We start from the raw sequence: 18,456 nt of genomic DNA, 5'->3' as shown, positions 1-18,456 counted from the left end.
GAAACAAAATTCCCAGGTGAAAACAATGACAATTCTGAAATGATAAAGACAAAATAATCCTGGAGGAACTTATAATTTCCATCAAACAAAACCATGAACTCTAAGTTCATAAATTTACAAGTAATGTGACCCAAATATCCTTAGGTCAGCTTTCACTACCATCACAAACTTGAAGGAGATCTGCTTGTACAAAACATGGAAAAGATTATTCCAACAGTGATCTCAGTACACCCACTCTTAAATTTCTTATTCATTGAAAACACAAATGGTCTTTTTTCCTAAGTAGGTTTAAACCCCATACTCCAGTTATACATTTTTCATTCCCCCCAAACCCCGTAGCACCATTTTTTCACACTCCAGCTTTTTTCCTGCCAAGCCTTGTTCTCTCTAAATAGTCTACAAAGTTATTAGAGAAGACAGCTATTTCTGACAACTGCCACATTGCAATAGAAAATCATTCTCTTCCTACCTTGCAAACCTGTGCAGCTGACAGACATAACCTGGTTCTTTTGAAAATTTTGTGGATACATCTGTTTGCCTAGCCTTTTTTTCAATTAACTCTACTATACTTTCCTAAGGTATCAGATGACCCATCCAGAACCCTCTTCATCCTCTGTTATTAATGGTTTTACCATTCCCCTGTGAAATGCTAATAAGGCACATTATGTCCTGTCAAGGGCATCCAGATACCACAAAGATGGGTGCCTTATGAATATATGCAATATTGGTATGACAAAAAAAACATTATCTGATTTAAACAAAGTTTAGGAAGCAGTCTGTGCCTGCATTTTTGCTTGCCAACTGTTAGTTAACTGTATGATTGATTCATAAATGGTGAAACAAGGGTTCTTAAGTTCTAATATTGAAGATACACCTTAATTAGAGCCCATGAATTAAACTGTATACAAATTAAATACAGGAAACTTAACTTTAGAGGGATATAAATCCCTTTCAAAAAAGTGGGCGATAGTCCATGTCGCAATGCCAGCAGGTGAAGGACTTTCACCCTGAAGCAAATGCATCACCTGCACAACAGTGTTAGCTCTTGAGTGTCTGATGGGTGTGGAATCTTTACTTGCGTTCTCCACACAGTCACTGCCACCTGGGGCTACACAGTGTGCTGCTGACAGGTAGCCAGGGTGGCATAAAATTAACATGCACAGCACCTATATATTAAGCAAGACAGCTGTATTTTCATCCTTAATTCATATCGCCTGAAGCTAGAAGACAGATTCAATCACACTGCTAATTAAGGCCAGAATGTCACAAGTTCTAAGAAGTTCCAGAATTCTCTTAACTACCATCTCCCCAAAACCATGCAAAAATCAAAGGAACTGGAAATTTTCTCAAGTCTAAAGTGAAAGCTATTAAATTATAAGATACATTCCAAACTTACATCATATGAATAGGAATTAAACAAACAATCAAAACGGTCAGCATGTGAAATGACAGTGTGATTCGGGAACCTGAAAAGAAGTTTGCAACCTATAAACAAGACAAGACTTTTTGATATCTCTATTTTGAAATTTCAAAATGAGAAAAAGATGCTGCTCTTGTTTATATTAATACATACAAAATTAATTACACTTAATTCAGTGTATCAAAATCTGCACAGAATAAGAGGCACTAAGCTGGGAAATCTGAAGCTTTAGACTGAGGAAAAATTTCTGAGAAGCCACTGTTGAAGATCAGAAATTGAAACTAGTACGTATTCTGAGTCTTTCACCTTTTGAACAGACAAATATGACTATTCAGAGTTATTATCTGTTTCATTTATTATCACAAACCATGCTACTGCAGAAGAAAAATGCAGCTAAAATTTTTCATCCTTTCTATCAAAGGTGGATGACCATGATCATGTTCATTATACAGGCAGAAACTTCAGCACCAGGGCAACTGCCCTGTGAAAATCAGTTTAGGTTGCAGGATTACTCCAGGGTAAAGTCAGGTAAATTGCTCTTACATATTGGTTCCACACTATAATTTTATTCACAGGTGCAAATGTTTGAATTGAACTTTTGCATGTATATACAGCTGTAGAGAGATGCTATTATTCAGCTCATTATATTTAGTCACCATTCTTAACAGCAGAATGCTCTTTTCTTGTGAAATTTTTTATCTTTTTACTGAAAAGTAACATTAAGAAACAGATCTTGACTAACCTCCTTGTTTTCATTCTGATGAGCCTGAAGGAAGAGCTGTGTAAACACCTGTATTACGGTCAAAACTTCTGGAGTTCCATCAGTTTCCAGCAGTACATTCCTAAGCATTGAAAAGTTAGATTATGACAGATCAGATAATTAGTCTGCCCATGACACCACTGTTAATTGAAAAAGGTACATTCTTTGTATGCTGTAGATTCAAGTTGTGTCTGAGCTTATTATGCCAGTGTGGAAGACCAATAGAAATACTAATTTTGCAGGCTTTACAAATTTAATTTTTATTTAAAAAAAACCCAACATATGCAACTTCTACAAATAAACTAGATTTAGTAAGTATATACAGACACACATAATTTACCCTACCTATGAGGGGGGAAGGTGTAAAATTAAAAAGAGACTACCACAATTTTATTAGGCAAATTTGGCATTTGAACAATCTTACTGGGTTCAGAGCAACTATTCCCATGCCTACAGTTAAGCATACTTTAGTTCTTTGCAGAACTCCATCCCACAGGCCATCTCAAATTAGAGAGAAAGTACAATCTAGTACAATCTCCTGGGATGTGTAACTGGAGGGAAAAAAAACCAAAACAGAACAAACTCCCCAGAAAAACAACCTGACTTAAACTGTTAAATATAACACTCCTACTGGAGACAGGGGAAAAAACAAACAAAAGCTGATCAAATTTAAAAGCTACATATTTAAAAATTACATAAGACGACAGAACTTAAAAAATACAGCTGCTGTTCAGGCGCTATGACTCCTTAGTGATCATTAAGCAATGAATCTGAAGCACAAACAGAAATCAGTGTATACCAAAGGCGTACTTTAGATCAGTAACTGCTACAGATTTAATTAGTGACGAACGCATTCCAATGTGATTTCAATAGTGACATCATAAAATCCATGCTGGAGGTTCAGGAAGGTGAACGCTTTAACTGGCCTTCCATAGGGCATAATGTAACCTTCAGCAAATGGTGCAGAAAAACACATGGGCAGCAAAGTGTCATTTTTCATCTCTTATTTGAAACACATGTAATAGTAAGGAGGGAAAAAAAATGTTAAAAGTAAGCTGCCACTGAGAGATACATTTTTTTATTAGAGAATTGGTTTGTTCTTTCCATAATGATCTAAAAGATAAGAATGGCTAACACATTACTGTAGCAGGGAAATGACACAAAACTACAGGCACATATAATCAGTAATATAAACACAAGAAATAGTACACAGAAACTGGAAATGGTCTAGGTGTGTGGATTTGTGGATAGCCACACTTGGCAACAAAATAAGCTTCTACTTGGGAAATAAAAATCCAAGTTAATATCCCTGAGATAAAACAATTTAGCACAATCAACCTCAATAAAGAGTATGCAAATAGCAGGAAAAGTTTTTTCTGAAAGAGACACAGTGCTTAGATCTGTACTTATAAAAGAATATTAACCCCCAAAATAAAAGTTTTCTGACAGGTGTAGAAACATAACACAGTTTCCAAGCAATGAAGTACAAGTTCCTCATCAGTAGCTCTCTTAAAGTCTCACATGTGACTACATCTGGAATAGTATCTTAGTGCCTGCATACCACTTCAAGTTGGAAGGATGTCAGAGAAATACAACAAAAATGAACACATAGCTGCAGAAACCAAATGGTCTGCAAAAGCCAGCTAACATGTACAGTTTCACTTAAAACCAAGAGGACCTGAAACATAGTATTTTTAAAACATACTAAGGGTTTAACATTGTTTATCAACAATGTAAAGGAACAAGCATATTAAGTAGAAACAATGGCAAGCAAACAAGGGAGCAGAAACGAAGGCTGAGCAACAGGAAAACATGATGAATTTCTAAGACAATTTGGAGCGTTAATACAAGTGCAAAGTTTTATTAGGAAATACTCTGCTGGACAAAGTTCTGCATTATCTGAGAAACGGCATCGCATCCATTTCTACCAAACCGAAAGTGTGCAAAAGAGTTATGTAGTCTCAGGTCATTTTTAGAAAATATTTTATATACCATGGCCTAAATAAGCCAAGAAGCTTGAACAAATTTTGTCTCCCTATACCATCACAACATACAGCCTCCAGCCTAAGACATTAGTACAGGTCTGTTGAAGTCACATCAGTTTTCAAGTGCATTTTGCTTTGGGAAAGCAACTGGTCTCAGCTATTCAGAAAATGCTGGCTGTGCTCAGACACTGGACCACAGCAGCAGAAAGGACTGCTGTGGCAATAGCTGCCGGGTGGTTGCACTCTCACCGTACAGCAGGCTATGCTTCGTACAGCAAAGGCAGGGATGCAGACACACAGGTGTTCCCAAACACTTGCACCTGGGAGCCCTTTTTTCTCAAGAAGGAAAACACTTGATGAACAAAGAATGTCAGTCACTAAATACATTATTGTTATATCGAAACTGTAATACTATATAACTAATAACCCTGGCAGTAGGTCTACTTACAAAGAACGATAAAATAATAAGTCCGGTGAAGTGAAGAGAAAAAGCTACTGAAAACTGAGTACAACGTTCTGGAAGCCCCCATGTGGTAAACAATACCTATTGCTTCAAAATAATCTTAATGCATTCAAAACCAAACTCATTATTAACAGGCAGATTAATTGTTTAGTACCATTAAGAGTGTATCTGATATTAATCCTGAAGACTATTAACATAATGAAAAGGAGACTAGACTGGTAACTGCAAAAGTTTTAGCTAAATTCCATCTTCATGCTAGCATGGGCCAAGCCATTTCAGCATTTATATTTTACATCTCAAAATCATATTTCAACCACAAATCTCTACTGAAATACAAAAAAAAAGATAATTTTTAAAGGCTAAAATACAATGTAGTCAACTGTATCATTATATTATAATGTAACTTCTATGTAAAGTTCACAAGATTTTTAACATTTTTCATTATTTGTAGTATATTACACAGAAAGGGACACTAAGGCATACATCTAAAGAAAAAGACATCCTGAAATTATAATACAGCCCAGATTACAATACTGTTTCTTCTTGTGAAGAAAACCGCAGTTTAAACTGATCATTTGAAACACTTCCCACTATTAATTTCAAAACTTACTTGAAAATTTCATTAACAATTCTGAAAATGGCAGGATGGCTTGCTGCTTGTGGCTGTTGATAAACAAATGAAAGAAAATTAGTCATTAATAAGAAACAACTCAACTGCCACTATATAATTTACATCTTAACTCACGGATGCTATTACACTGCAATTATTAAACTGTAAATTTCAGATCAACTCTTACTAAACCTTCGGATTTTCTCAGGATTAGTTTCTTCAAAATAATTATGTCAAAGTCATGGAAGGAGATCCACAGTGATACCAAGCAGACTAAACAGCTGATAAATGCAAACACCTGGGATCCCAAATTGTTTATGACAACGATCACTAAAAATACTAAAGGTGGCAGATAGAATGAACAGGCTGCTGCATGCAATTGCTGGAGGCAAGAGACAGGGAGCAGATTTACAAAACACTTTTCTCTCCTCTTCACAGACAATCCCTTGTGGATATGCTTTGAGATTCTTGCTACATTTTCAAAATTAAATTCCAGAAATTGAATTTATTTTATCACCTTTGTCTTTAACATTACCGCACGCATTTTGGTCCAAGACATTTTTTCACAGTATTATCTTCTGTGAATTTCAGAGTTGCTAGAACAAGCTAAATTTCTCAGTGCATCAAAATGTTGGGTTTTTTTAACTAGGGAAGATTTTTATCATGCTACGACACAAAAGGCTGTTTTACAAAAGTTGTTATATTAAATATGCACTAGTAAACACACTACTTTCTAATCCCATATTCTTAAATTCTAAGATTTATTAGCCTTTTATAGAACAACAAGAATAAAAAACTACTAACACATTTCCCAAATTGTATCTGCCTAAGCTAAAACACAAAGTCAAGCTTTGTGTTTCTGAAGTTAGCACCTGAAAATTTGATACGAATACATTTCTTAAACAATCTAGAGTAATGCATGTTTAGTAGAACACATTCTATAAACTTCAGGATGCATGGAAGAAATAGCATTTATAAATGGCATTTATTCTAAGAGCTTTAACTATTCCAAAGAAAACTTTTATGCATTTGTTTCAAGCTAAAAAGTACCAAACAGAACAGAATTTTTTCCTCTTAACTTGCCCACAGGCAGAATGAGGACTTTACTATATACAATCCCTATATGATAATCTCAGAAAATAAAGAGACAACCTTGAATACAAACTATCTAGAAAAGCTCTTTGTTTCTCACAGTTGTCTTTGCCATGCTGGAAATATTAGGCGGCACCTCATTTTCCTGTTTTACACTTTTTCTTTGTCACATGGCTGCAGCTAGATTGTCCTGTTGAATGTATGCCATCTAGTGTTCGAGAGTATTTACAGCCGGCGTTTTGGAGGTGTGAAGAACAGCAAGCAGCTTGGTGCAAGGCTGGTCTCCAAACTTCCGCTGCTAGAGGAAGAAAAAAAGCTGGCTGGCCGAGACAAAACCGACACGTTCGCCTCTTTTTCTTTTTTTTTAAAAAAAAAGGAAAACTTGGACTGGACGATCTCCAGAGGTGCCTTCCAACCCCAACCATTCTGCAATTTTGTGAAAACAGTGGAAAGAAGTAGGTTTTTCAGTCCTGTGCGATAAATGGTTGAGTTCAGCCATTTCTCCACTGTCTTGTCAGAAACTGCCTACCTTTGCACACATACTTCTATGATGACAAACCAACCCACTGTTGCTTAAGACAGGTTGACTATAAACTAGAAAGTGTCCATCAACGCATTGCCACACATATCAAGATCAAATACTGGTTCTTTTGAACAAGAGCAAAATAAATGTGCTGTATGCAACAATGAAAAACCCTCCACCCTTTCCTGGCAGACAGCAGCAACCTACAGTACCCACTGCAGGAAACCACAATTAATAGCTCCTAGTATTTAAGCTAACTACTGAAATCAATATGAATTTAATCACTGGTTTTAAAAGGGAAAACAAAAAAAAAATCCCCAACCCCACCACTGTTACCTAATTCCACAAGAGTTTGATCAATGGACTGCATGGAATTAATTTGCAAGCGCTCAAAGTAAGAATGCTATTATAGTGCAAAAGCCTCCAAGGCAATTTGAAGATGCGCCTGTTGTGTAGCAGGACTAGGGCAGGTAGCACAATTCTGCTGTGGCCAGGAGCAATTCTGGAGTTTGGGAGGGATTATCAATTTCAGGAGGGATTCTCACAGTTTTTTCAATGTTGTTGACATTATCCCATTTTTTGGAAAATGAAAAGGCATTTTACATTTTAATAATCTTTTCTGCGACTATGCAGTATTTTTCACAGAAAGCTCAGCAAAGCAAACATACTGTCTACCAGGAGCTTGTTCCACCACTTTTAAAACATGCACAATACATATGGCACAACACACACTAAATCAAAAAGAGCCAAACACAGGGAGCTGGAACTGCATGTGTGGTATCATGATTACCTATTTTGAGAATTTGTGTCTCTTCAGAAAAAAAAAAAAACAACCACACACACAAAAAAACACAGGGATTTTTGAAAGAAATAAAATAGGAAAAATATACTGTAACATAAAGTATTACATACACAAGTTCTGTAGAACTACACTACTTTTGTATCTGTATTATCATAAAGAAGAAGCCTAAACAACTAATTTATAATACAAAGCCAGAACTGAATAAAGACATAATAAAAATACTTTGTATCTACAGGATGCAAGGAAATGGCACAAAGAGGAATACCCTAATAATTGTATACTGTGTTTTATTCACATCATAGAATGCTCTCTAACAACCGCAAGTAAGAGTAAACATTGGTAAACAAATTGTGCCCAGGATCACACTGCAACAGATCTGAGGTGGCAATACCATAAATACCAGTTCTCTTGACTTCCAGATTCAAATGCAATTAATTGCACACAACACTTCTACAGTTAAACGCGTCTAGCTTTAAGAAACTACTACACTGCTGTATTTCAAATGTTATCTGTATTTCCACATTATATATTTACCTGCATTCCTGAATTTTATATTTACCAATTAAAAATAAGTGTCACTTAATACTAAGTGCCAAATGCATTTTTATTTTGAATCACATGGTTATTTAGAAAGCACAAATATCTTTTTAACAGAGGTTTTAAAAGCTCCTGAATTCATCTATATTATGAATAAATTACTGTACACTATTTCAAAAATTTTACCATAACAGCACAGGTTTTGAAGACACGCAATACTGAGGGAACTAATTGTAACTTAGCTGGAATGCATTACAACAAGAAAAAAAAACTTCTAATTTTCCCTCTGTATCCTTCTTCCTTTCTCCCTCGTTAATGCCATTGGCACAGCTCCCAGTGAAAGGTGAGTGTGGATCCAGCTAGACTCAAACCTTGGGGATAAGGCACAACAAGAGGGCAACACAAGGGCATGGGAACCAGCGCAGTCTCCAGCTTGGTACCTGTCAGCAAAAGCAGGAGTCACCATAACACCCATAACACCATAACACCCATAACACCATAACACATAAAACTGTATTTCCTCTGTAATGCTGTAGCGAAAATAACAAAAAGGGAGACCGCACAGCTAGAGCTTCAACTGCAGAGCGCGACACAATTTTGATGCTGGGTTGGACTTGGGAAAGCTGACAGGCAGGAAAAATAAAACGCAGCAATAATAGATGGTTTATAATGGAGAAGCTGCAAAATTTTAAACCCTCTCAACATCTTGCACTTTTGTAACACAACTTTGAAAGAAATAAAACTACTTTGGAAAGCTATCTAAGAACTGAACATAAACTATAGTTGACACAGATTCATTCACATCTCTTTGTACATACATGTGCTTTAAAGATCTGGTGTTTATATACATACCTATGCATTTCTGGTAAAACATAAAATTCTAATATGTGTATTTATTTACATTGCAGTTGTTAATGCACACATACAAACCTTAAAGTTACTTCAGAAAGGAAGACATCCACTCACTGACCAAATTCTGAAGAAGCTAAAAGACCATTTGTGATGGTCACTTCACTTGTTTTTATTACTTCTGAATAACTACAGAATTTCCAATATTAATTCCAGTTTAGCCCCAAACCCACAAACTTAATAGCATACCATATACACTATCACACTACAATTACTCTTGGAATTAAAATACATGAGTATTGCATATCAAGTTTCTTTCATAATAGAAGTGCAGTGGTTTACAACTATCTCTAGCAGTTTACTATGGATCTCTATAAGGTTTATGTACAGTTTGGTTACTGTATCAAGGTATTTTATTTAGATAAATGACTATGCTAATGCAATTATGAAATAGTTTATTGAAGTTTCCTTCTTATTGTACACTATGATCAAATCACTAACATATTTCTGCCTATTTGTACTCTAGAGGTTTTCTTCCAAACAAAAAAAAATTTATAAATCAAGTTTTGTCTCATGATTTCACTTTTTATTACCATACCCATAAAGCAAACAGAGGTCACATCCTACAAATACCATAATCCAACTGCCAAAATATCCATACCCATATTCCTAAATAAATATTCAAACGCCTCTCTGAAGCTGCTCATCCTATTGTTTTTAATTTGTATTCCATCTTCCATTTATGCACCTTCCCTCTTATTAATGCCTATCAATCAGCACTATCCATCTTCCAACTGCTCTTTTCTTTATGTCTCCATTCATTCCACTCCTTGTCCACAGGATGTCCTCTGTAAACCAGCATCCAAAGCTGCTGCACTGGCCTTTCCACTCTGTGGATATCTTATCTTGAAAGCACAAAGTCTTTGGAGCAGGGGCAAGGAAGGAAAACCTAAGCACAGTAATGTTCCATTCTTTTCAGGGATCAGGATGTGAAGACAAGGTAAATAACATCGTTAATAAACAACAATAAACCAATAATTAAAACAAAGATTTTACTTCTTTTTATACATAACCTAGATTTTGGTTTGTTCCTTAGCCACATGTGGTACCATACACTGTATTCAATTCAGTATATCCAATACAGAAAAATTAGGCACAGGCCTTGTATATAGCCTTGTCTTTTGGAATACCTAGATCCCCAGATGACATGTGAAGTGCTGTAGATGCCAAGCATTTACAAGATTTACAAGTATTAGGATGGATCCTAAAACAGAAATTTGCAGATTCAATTAAAAAGGAAGAATATTTAAAGATACCATTCTTTTCCAATCTAAAATACATAGTCTTCAAGCAATTTTATAGGTTGAAATTAAGACATTACAGGCCATTTTTTAATATCTATTTTATGAAATATATAATTTAAGTGCATAACACATACTATTTCACACTGTAATTAACAATTATGTTTACATTTAGTGTTGCAAACTAGCCCATTATGTTTGAGAAGGTATTGTGTCATATTTCTCATAGGAAAGATTTTTGGTGCACTGAGTAACACAGCATTTGAAAACAAACTTTAATTGCAGTTTAAGTAATGTTTTGTGTTAAGAATTTTGTTCAGGTTTGCAAACAAAACCAAGTAACTAAGCAGTCCATAATAAAATAATATACAAGGAATTTCAATTGTTTAAACTATTAAACTCCCAAGGGCACAGAGATTGAAGTAAAAACAGATTCAAATCCTTCCTGGCCAAAGTTTATAATTTTTTAAGACAGAGGGCAGGCACTCAGCACCCCCAACAGTCAGATTCTTGTCTCCATCCATTCTTCATCACTGGATGGAACCTTTTTTCTCTTCTACCAATTCAGTGTGAAAGCTAAAAATTTAGTGACGTTTGCAAGACTCAAAATTTACCTTTGCATTAGCAAGTTATATGCCACATGACAGCCATTTCCCTCAAATACACTGATGTATTTGAAAACTCTCTGAACTTCTGAAGGATGAAAGAGCAGTATCAAATGTACTACATCCTGCACATACCAGTAATGAATCTTTTATGACACAGGCCACTTCTTCCAGTGAATTCAACTGAATGGAAACTAGCTGGTCTAAAAGATGTAATGTAGCTTTTTCAAGGCTTGGTAAGTGACGAAGCCAGAGGCTGATGACAGCTGATTCAGGCAGGGAGATCTTCTTCCTGATTTAGAGAGAAAAATACTGTTTTCCCTGAGAAACTGAAAGGAAGACAAAAATGTACTTTTTTTTTTTTTTTAAGCGCATTGGGGAATAAGAAGACATAAAGATCAACCTGCAGCAAGAGAGAGAAAATCTTGTTTACAGTACTCAGTTCAATATCAAATAATAATGGCAAAGAATAACAGAGAGTCACCATCATCTACAAATTAAACCTTACCACATGTCTTTAAAACCTAAAAAATTGGTTCTGACGGATCCCAGCAAAAGGAAATGGAAGGTTTAAGCCAGGAGTTCCCTTTCTCTCTAGAGAAAGGTCCTGCCCCACACTTGTGCTCTTTCAAACCCAGACTGCTTCCTGCAGACCAGTCAGCTCAGGAAATGACAGCAGCTGACAGATATGCAGGACAATCTGGCTAAATCAAAGCATTACCTGTCTTTGCAGAGAAATTAAAAAAAAAAGAAAAAAGAAAAAAGTAGAGGTAGGTAGGTATGTCTTCAGCCCACCAACACTGACCCAAGCCTTTTAAAAGACAAATGGTTAAGACGGTAATTATCTCTTCACCTAAAGCTTTCAGCTATAGCTCAGCTGAAGTATAGTGTTATATCACTAGCAAATAAAAGGCATGGCTTATTTTGAGACAACACCGTAATTTGTGTGGACCGGCACAAATCAATATATACTAAAGTAGCCATCCAAGAAGAGATATCACAGCACAAAATACCCTTGAATACATTTGCAGCTATCATGATTGTTGCAAATTAAAAAGTAAAAAACAAAAAAATACATAATTAACAAGAAATACATGCCTTGGTATTAAATCAAGTTAAGATTAAAAAAAATAAAATTAGGCTGGAGAGTACATGCAAACTAAAGTTACTGATAAAAAAAGAAAAATATCAGCAGAAAGAAAGATTTAACAGCATTTTAAGATCTATTTTCAATGTATGTATTTTACCATACTTTCATTTAAATACCAGCCATTAGAATTCTGATTTCCATTGAAAAGCTGTATTTTTTCCATTCAAAACTATGTAATAGCTTAATTTAAATGTGTACATCTGTAGACAAAAATTATATCCAAGTATGTAGAATTTCAAAATTGTAAAGTAATGCTCAATTTCAAGATGCTGTTTAATTAAGTATCACTATTAAAGCACATGTGCACATCAGAATAACTTAAGAATGACAAAAGATAATTTGATTTTGCCACAATCCTCTTTGTTGTTGTTTTTGTGGTAGCGTGGTAGATATTATAAATATTACTCCAGGAAAAAAAAATCTAATAAGCTTACATAGAGCTGTTCCAACTCTGAGATTTAAAAACCATATTATAAGTAAACTGTAGTCATTATCCTAATGTGACTGAACTTGCAGATGGTCCCACTGGAACAATGCTGAGTTTTGTGGAGCACTGCAAGTCCCAGTATTTAATAACTTTATTTCCTGGAGCCGGCTTCACCCGTGTTCAGATGGAAAACAAGACTTCAGAACACGACAGAGTTAGGGAACACAGAATTCAGTTGTTAAAGTGTGTGTGTGAAGTATAACACAAGACATTCATGTTGAGATCACATGAGCCTCAATGACAAGCCAGGAGTATCCCATGCAAAGCACGTGTGAGCCTACATCTGCTCTCAGGGAAACCATACACTTTTGTCAAGGGTCTTTCCTGCAAGAGCCACTTAGTCAAGATTCATATGAACTGAATTATTTTTGCTCACTGTGATAAACAAGTAGCTCAAAAGTTAAGCATAGGGACACATATTTCAGTCAGAAGGACCTTTTATGACCATCTAAATGATTCAGACTCACATTATGAAGTTGCAGAAGTATGCCGCAATGGCCTGCCCATTGGCTCACTGACGTCAGTATAGACCATCTACGCTGAACCTGTGAACTTGCTCTCAAAGTTTTCCAAACTGCATTACTGATTGTGAAACACATGCACTCTGAAGACACGAAAGATTGACAAATACAAGATAGCTCTCTCGTTTCGGGACACATCTGTCACTACAGACCTTCACATTCCTTTTTCACTTTTTTTCCCTCAGCTTCTAGTAACGTGTACAAATTAGTAATTGTGCTTTTCCATTAATTATTTCTTTTTGCTGGAGCCCTCAATGGAGCAGTATAACAATCTTCATTGGAACATCTCAAAAATTACAATGTTGAGTACAAAGAAAGCAATTAGAACTTCGATTAAAATGGAGACAAATGGATGATTGAGGTAAAGTGTTCACAAAGGACCTTTTCTAGTATAAAAAAAAAATTGTTCATAATACAGCCCCTCAGCTCCAACTTGAATAAGACAACTCTCAATCAAAAGCAGGCTGTGCTTTCCTTAACGTCTTTCCTTCCCTGGCATAGCCAATCTTGCTAATGTTCATCTTCACTCAGCTGTTTTTCATCCATAGACTAGATTTTATCTAGAGAGTAGTTTTAGTGGCAGCAAAACAAGCAGTTATATTTCACAAATTGCTCCTATTAGGCCCATTAAAAATAAGTTGCTGAAAACCAGGAAAACTTAATATCTTGAGAACCAATTTCACAGGAAAAAAAAAAAAGAGAAATATGGAACCACTCAAGCATAAGGATCTATCTTGTGCATAGGAAAATGAAGATGGCTCTCAAAATGTCAAGTTAGGAATGCTGATACACTTGTATGCAAGGTAAATAACATTTCCATGAAAAATAATCATATCTTTCTCAAAATTCCTAAAATGTATTGAAGACTTCAACCTCCATTATAGAGAAAAGGTGGGACAAATTTCCAGTCAATATTTAAAGCTGTCATGCCACAATTTATAACATCAGCAATTTAAAATTCAGCTTTGGCCTACAACCTGAGTTCTGCTATTCACCTGCAAGGGAAATATTTTACTGGAATGCAGATGATGTACAGCGCATTCAGCATACAAACCCAGATAAAAGACATTTAATTGAATTAATAATCTTTATGAAAAGAGCATAAAAATCATACAGACCATGTTACTTACTTTAAAAAGGCATCATTCACAGCCTCTAGAAACTCTGAACTGAGAATTTCTTTTGATGCACCTCCTTGGTAAAGAAGGAGAGTTTCCAGCAATGGAGTTAGATCAGGCAAAGTAATGAGAGGGAGACAGAAAAGGGACACAGCATGCACACGACTGCCTGAAACTCTGAGGAAAAAATAAATACAATTCATATTTCAGGAAAGTCAAAACTTTAATTTCTAAACTGATATGGTAAAAGAAGATTAAATTAATTACAGAAGGTTAAATGTAACAGATACATACCTAACTGCAGAAAAATTATTTATTGGAATGAATGTTGACATGTTGTCACTTATTGCCTGAAGAATCTTTAGAAGTCAGATAAAATTTTGATATTTAATGCTCAAGGCAAACCGTGATACCAGCCCAATTCTGAAGTGCAGCCAGCTGTATTAGCTTAGTAATCACACCCTTCTTAACAGGGAATGCTTTGCCTTTCCCAGGATCAGCGAGGCACAGGTGAGAAAGACTATAGATTCACAGCTCCCATGTAGGTTTGCTAGACCCTCACAAGAGACCACCTCGCTGCTTTTAAGACCTCTGTTACTTCCTTGACTTCTGTCCTCTCAAAAGAGACAACTTCTATGAATGGAGCAATATGAATCCTGCTGTCTTTAAGGGCTCAGTTGAAAACTTTTTGTCTTACAGATCTACAGCTGAAGGACTGCAGATCTTAATATGCTTTTGGATCTTAATATACGAACCACTGGCTTGACCTCCTTGCTAAAACTACATGCTTCGAAATTATTAGAGACAGTGGAACCTGGAACATAAACAAAACATGGAACCTTTGGAACACAAACAAAAAGGAAAATAGCATACAATGTAAGAGATAACATTTGCAAAAGGAAATCACAAGTTTTTCAGAGTATACATAGTTTCTAGCAGATGAAACTGCAGATTTTTCTAGATGCAGTTTTGACAGGAAGATATTTATGAAGACAAAGAACTCCAATATATTGAATTCTAGCAAATTTGAAAGTGATAGATGGTTTGTAAAAGGCTTCCTTCAGTTGCTGCAAGTTTCTCCTGATTGCATTGTTCACTAAAAGGGGTGCATTCTTTTCAAGAACCCAAAACTGTTTTCTTTGGGGAGCCACCAATACAGTCGATGAAGAGCTGAGACAGGAATTACCCTACAGACTGCTCTGTGTAAGGGCTAACTCTATTGCCCTGCATGTATTAAAGCTACACTCAAATAGATGTTGCCTAATGGTCACTAGCATGTGCTTTGACAGAAGCACTATGACTTGTAGTCATGAAGTATCATTATTGTTTCCTCAATGAGAGAAATAAAACATGATACATTTTCAAAGACTCAAATTTCTGAGTAAGTACCTAACCAAATATGTATTTAAGGTTTGTTAAACTGAAATACTTTGAGATGCAGTTTTACTATGAGAAGTGTTTCCCTAGGAAAGGTAATTATTGGGCTGATATTTATTGTGCAGTAGTGTTTTCTGAGATACACACATAAAGTTCACAGACCTGAGAATCTTTAAATCAGTCCCCTTTACAAAATTCTGTTTCTAATTTTTATCCAGGATTAGCAAATTTTAACAGTTTACTTTACTCTTAACTTCAAAAGAAAAACCCTGCAAAGGCAATTTTCTTCTTCTATATCATCTTCAAAATATGTTCCTGGAGAATACTGCACAGTGCATTCCACCTGTGTACAATGAATTTGCCCAGACATTGTCATCTGTGTTGCTGTAAGCACCACTGAACGGAGAAATGAGACAAATGCAAACTACATTTGTCTCTGCAACTTGAATAAAGAGCCTTACCGTAATTTCTACACTCAAAAATCTTCTTAAGTTCAAAGTTTTCATTTTCTCCTGCTAGACATTAGATATTTCTCTTCCCAACAGTCTCACTAGCTTTCCAGCTAAGTCTGCTTCACCCTACTTTATAAAACATAGGTGTTTGTTTTCTACATCAAACAAAATTTTGTGATGATCCTCATTAACCGTGTCCATGATTTCGGTACTAAAGTCAGCTATAAATGAATTCAGATCATTTACTGTTCCTGCAAGACAGTGCAAGAAGGATGGGAGAAAAATAGCCAAACTTTTGGCTCATGATACAAGGAAGATATTTCAGCCTCCTCTTTCCTGTAACTTTACAGGCTATGTGGCATTAAATAGGTCATAAAACTCTTTTCATCATGTCAGCAGCTTTGACCCTGCAGACCAACAGAATATGCACAGGAGAGTCATACATTTAAAAAAGCAGACACAATTTGAGTATAAGGTCTATATTAAACATATCTATCCTTATTTTTTATTTATTTATAAAACAATTTTAGCTGGAATACACTTAATTTACATGCAATCAAAAGGATCCACTGATGGTAGTTTTTGAAGTATTGACAAAAGACTATGATCTGCATTTCAAGGTCAGTGGAAAGGCACAAATTACACAGTGAAAAAGTACAAGCATGTCAAAAATAGGGACAACGGTAGCATTAGGCAAATGTATTCCCTTTTTTATGGTCACAGATTTTGGCTTAATTACTCAGATTTATGTAGTGTGAATGAAGAAGGTGATTATTCTCACTGACTACACCTAGACATGTAGAAACACCCCGCACAATGTTGCAAGGTGATTATTAGCATCTCCTGATAATCTGGATTGGAGACCTGGTCAGAGCCCATCACAATTTCCTTCCCACCCAGTGTCTCAGACTTTCACCCTTAGAAAACCAGGCCAAGGAAGCACTTAAAGGGTGGAAATACTATGTGCTTGGTCACATTTAAATGGAAGGAAAATAAGAGATTCTTTAAATAAGCAAATTTTATCATTAATAACAAGTGCAAAGTAACTACTATTCTGTCATATTAAACTATCACTCAGACAAACAGGAAAAAAAATCTTTGAATTTTTTTTTGTTTTTTCTTAAAGTAAACACCAGTTAACTTTGGTACTAAGGATGCATAAAGCAGCCAACATTATGATTATGAACCTCATGAAATCCAACAAGGTCAAGTGCAAGCGTGGCCAGCAGGTCAAGGGAGGTGATTCTGCCCCTCTGCTCTGTCTCATGAGACCCCACCTGGAGGTACTACATCCAGCTCTGGAGTCCCCAGCATAAGAAGGACATGGACCTGTTGGAGCGGGTCCAGAGGAGAGAGCCACTAAAATGACCAGAGGGCTGGAGAACCTCTCCTATGAACATGGGCTGAGAGAATTAGGGTTGTTTAGACTGCAGAAGAAAAGGCTGTAAAAGGAGACCTTATTGTGGCCTTTCAGTACTTAGAAGGGGGTTATAAGAAAAATGGAGAGAGACTTTTTACCAGGGGCTGCAGTGGTAGGACAAGGGGCAATGCTTTTGAACTGAAAGAGGGCAGATTTAGATTAGACATAAGGAAGAAGTTCTTTATAATGAGGGTGATGAGACACTGGAATAGGTTGTTCAGAGAAGACCCTCACTGAACTGTAATGATCCAAACTACTACATACCAAAATGATGTTTAGATAACACCTACCTCCCCTGTATGTTACGTCCATTGAACTGATTTCCTCTGAATTCTGCTAGTAATGAAAAGACCATCTGTTAAATAAAATAAAAATAAAATAAAGTACACATACTGCAAATAATCAGACTTTATTTGCATGGTTCTCTGTGTGATTGACATACTGTGGAGGTTAATAACTTTCTCTGTTCACTCAGTTTGATTTTTTCTTTTTTTTTTTTAATTTTTAGTGCCAAATTAAAGCTGTCTAGATCACTGAATAAACCACACTGCAAAATGTTTTTTGAACACGCATTATATACCTTCCACATTTGAAAACTAAAAAGCTATTTATTTTAGCTCTGCTTCCCACCAGTTAAGGCAAAACTTTCAGAAGAGCATTACTAATAATTTTTATATGCTCTAAGTCAACATATTATGAAATATTATTCCCATTATTTTTGCATATTAAATGTAAAAGACACTTTTCCTAAGATTTAGGGCTCATCTACCATTTTAAATGCAGTGCATACAGTCAAAGAAAACATTCAAAATGTTACATTCCAATAAACAAAATATAATATATAATTTAAACTTCACAGGGAAAAAGATTTATGATAGGGCAGACATCTTTTTGTTACAGTACAACAGCAAAAGGAATTTTGTTTTTATGAACACCTATTACAGTATAATCTAATAAAATTTTTTCTCTTTTGTCCAGAGATCT

The 18,456-nt window shown here is 35.6% G+C and overlaps 1 protein-coding gene across 1 annotated transcript in view; it reads right to left on the bottom strand.

The window, feature by feature from the left end:
- FANCC (FA complementation group C) overlaps positions 1-18,456 on the bottom strand; it is a 67,868-nt gene that overhangs the window by 12,463 nt on the left and 36,949 nt on the right. Inside the window, exons 5-9 of the mRNA XM_063320431.1 lie at positions 17,763-17,827; positions 14,236-14,400; positions 11,083-11,239; positions 5,239-5,291; positions 2,163-2,262 (exon numbers count right to left, since the gene is read on the bottom strand). Of these exons, the coding sequence (XP_063176501.1) occupies positions 2,163-2,262; positions 5,239-5,291; positions 11,083-11,239; positions 14,236-14,400; positions 17,763-17,827 (540 nt within the window). The remainder of the gene's footprint in view (positions 1-2,162; positions 2,263-5,238; positions 5,292-11,082; positions 11,240-14,235; positions 14,401-17,762; positions 17,828-18,456) is intronic.

This window comes from Chroicocephalus ridibundus, chromosome Z (assembly GCF_963924245.1).
Source record: "Chroicocephalus ridibundus chromosome Z, bChrRid1.1, whole genome shotgun sequence".
In the NCBI taxonomy this organism is placed as follows: Eukaryota; Metazoa; Chordata; class Aves; order Charadriiformes; family Laridae; genus Chroicocephalus; species Chroicocephalus ridibundus.
Note: the sequence above shows the minus strand (reverse complement) of the source record. Positions and strands in the feature narration are given on the sequence as shown.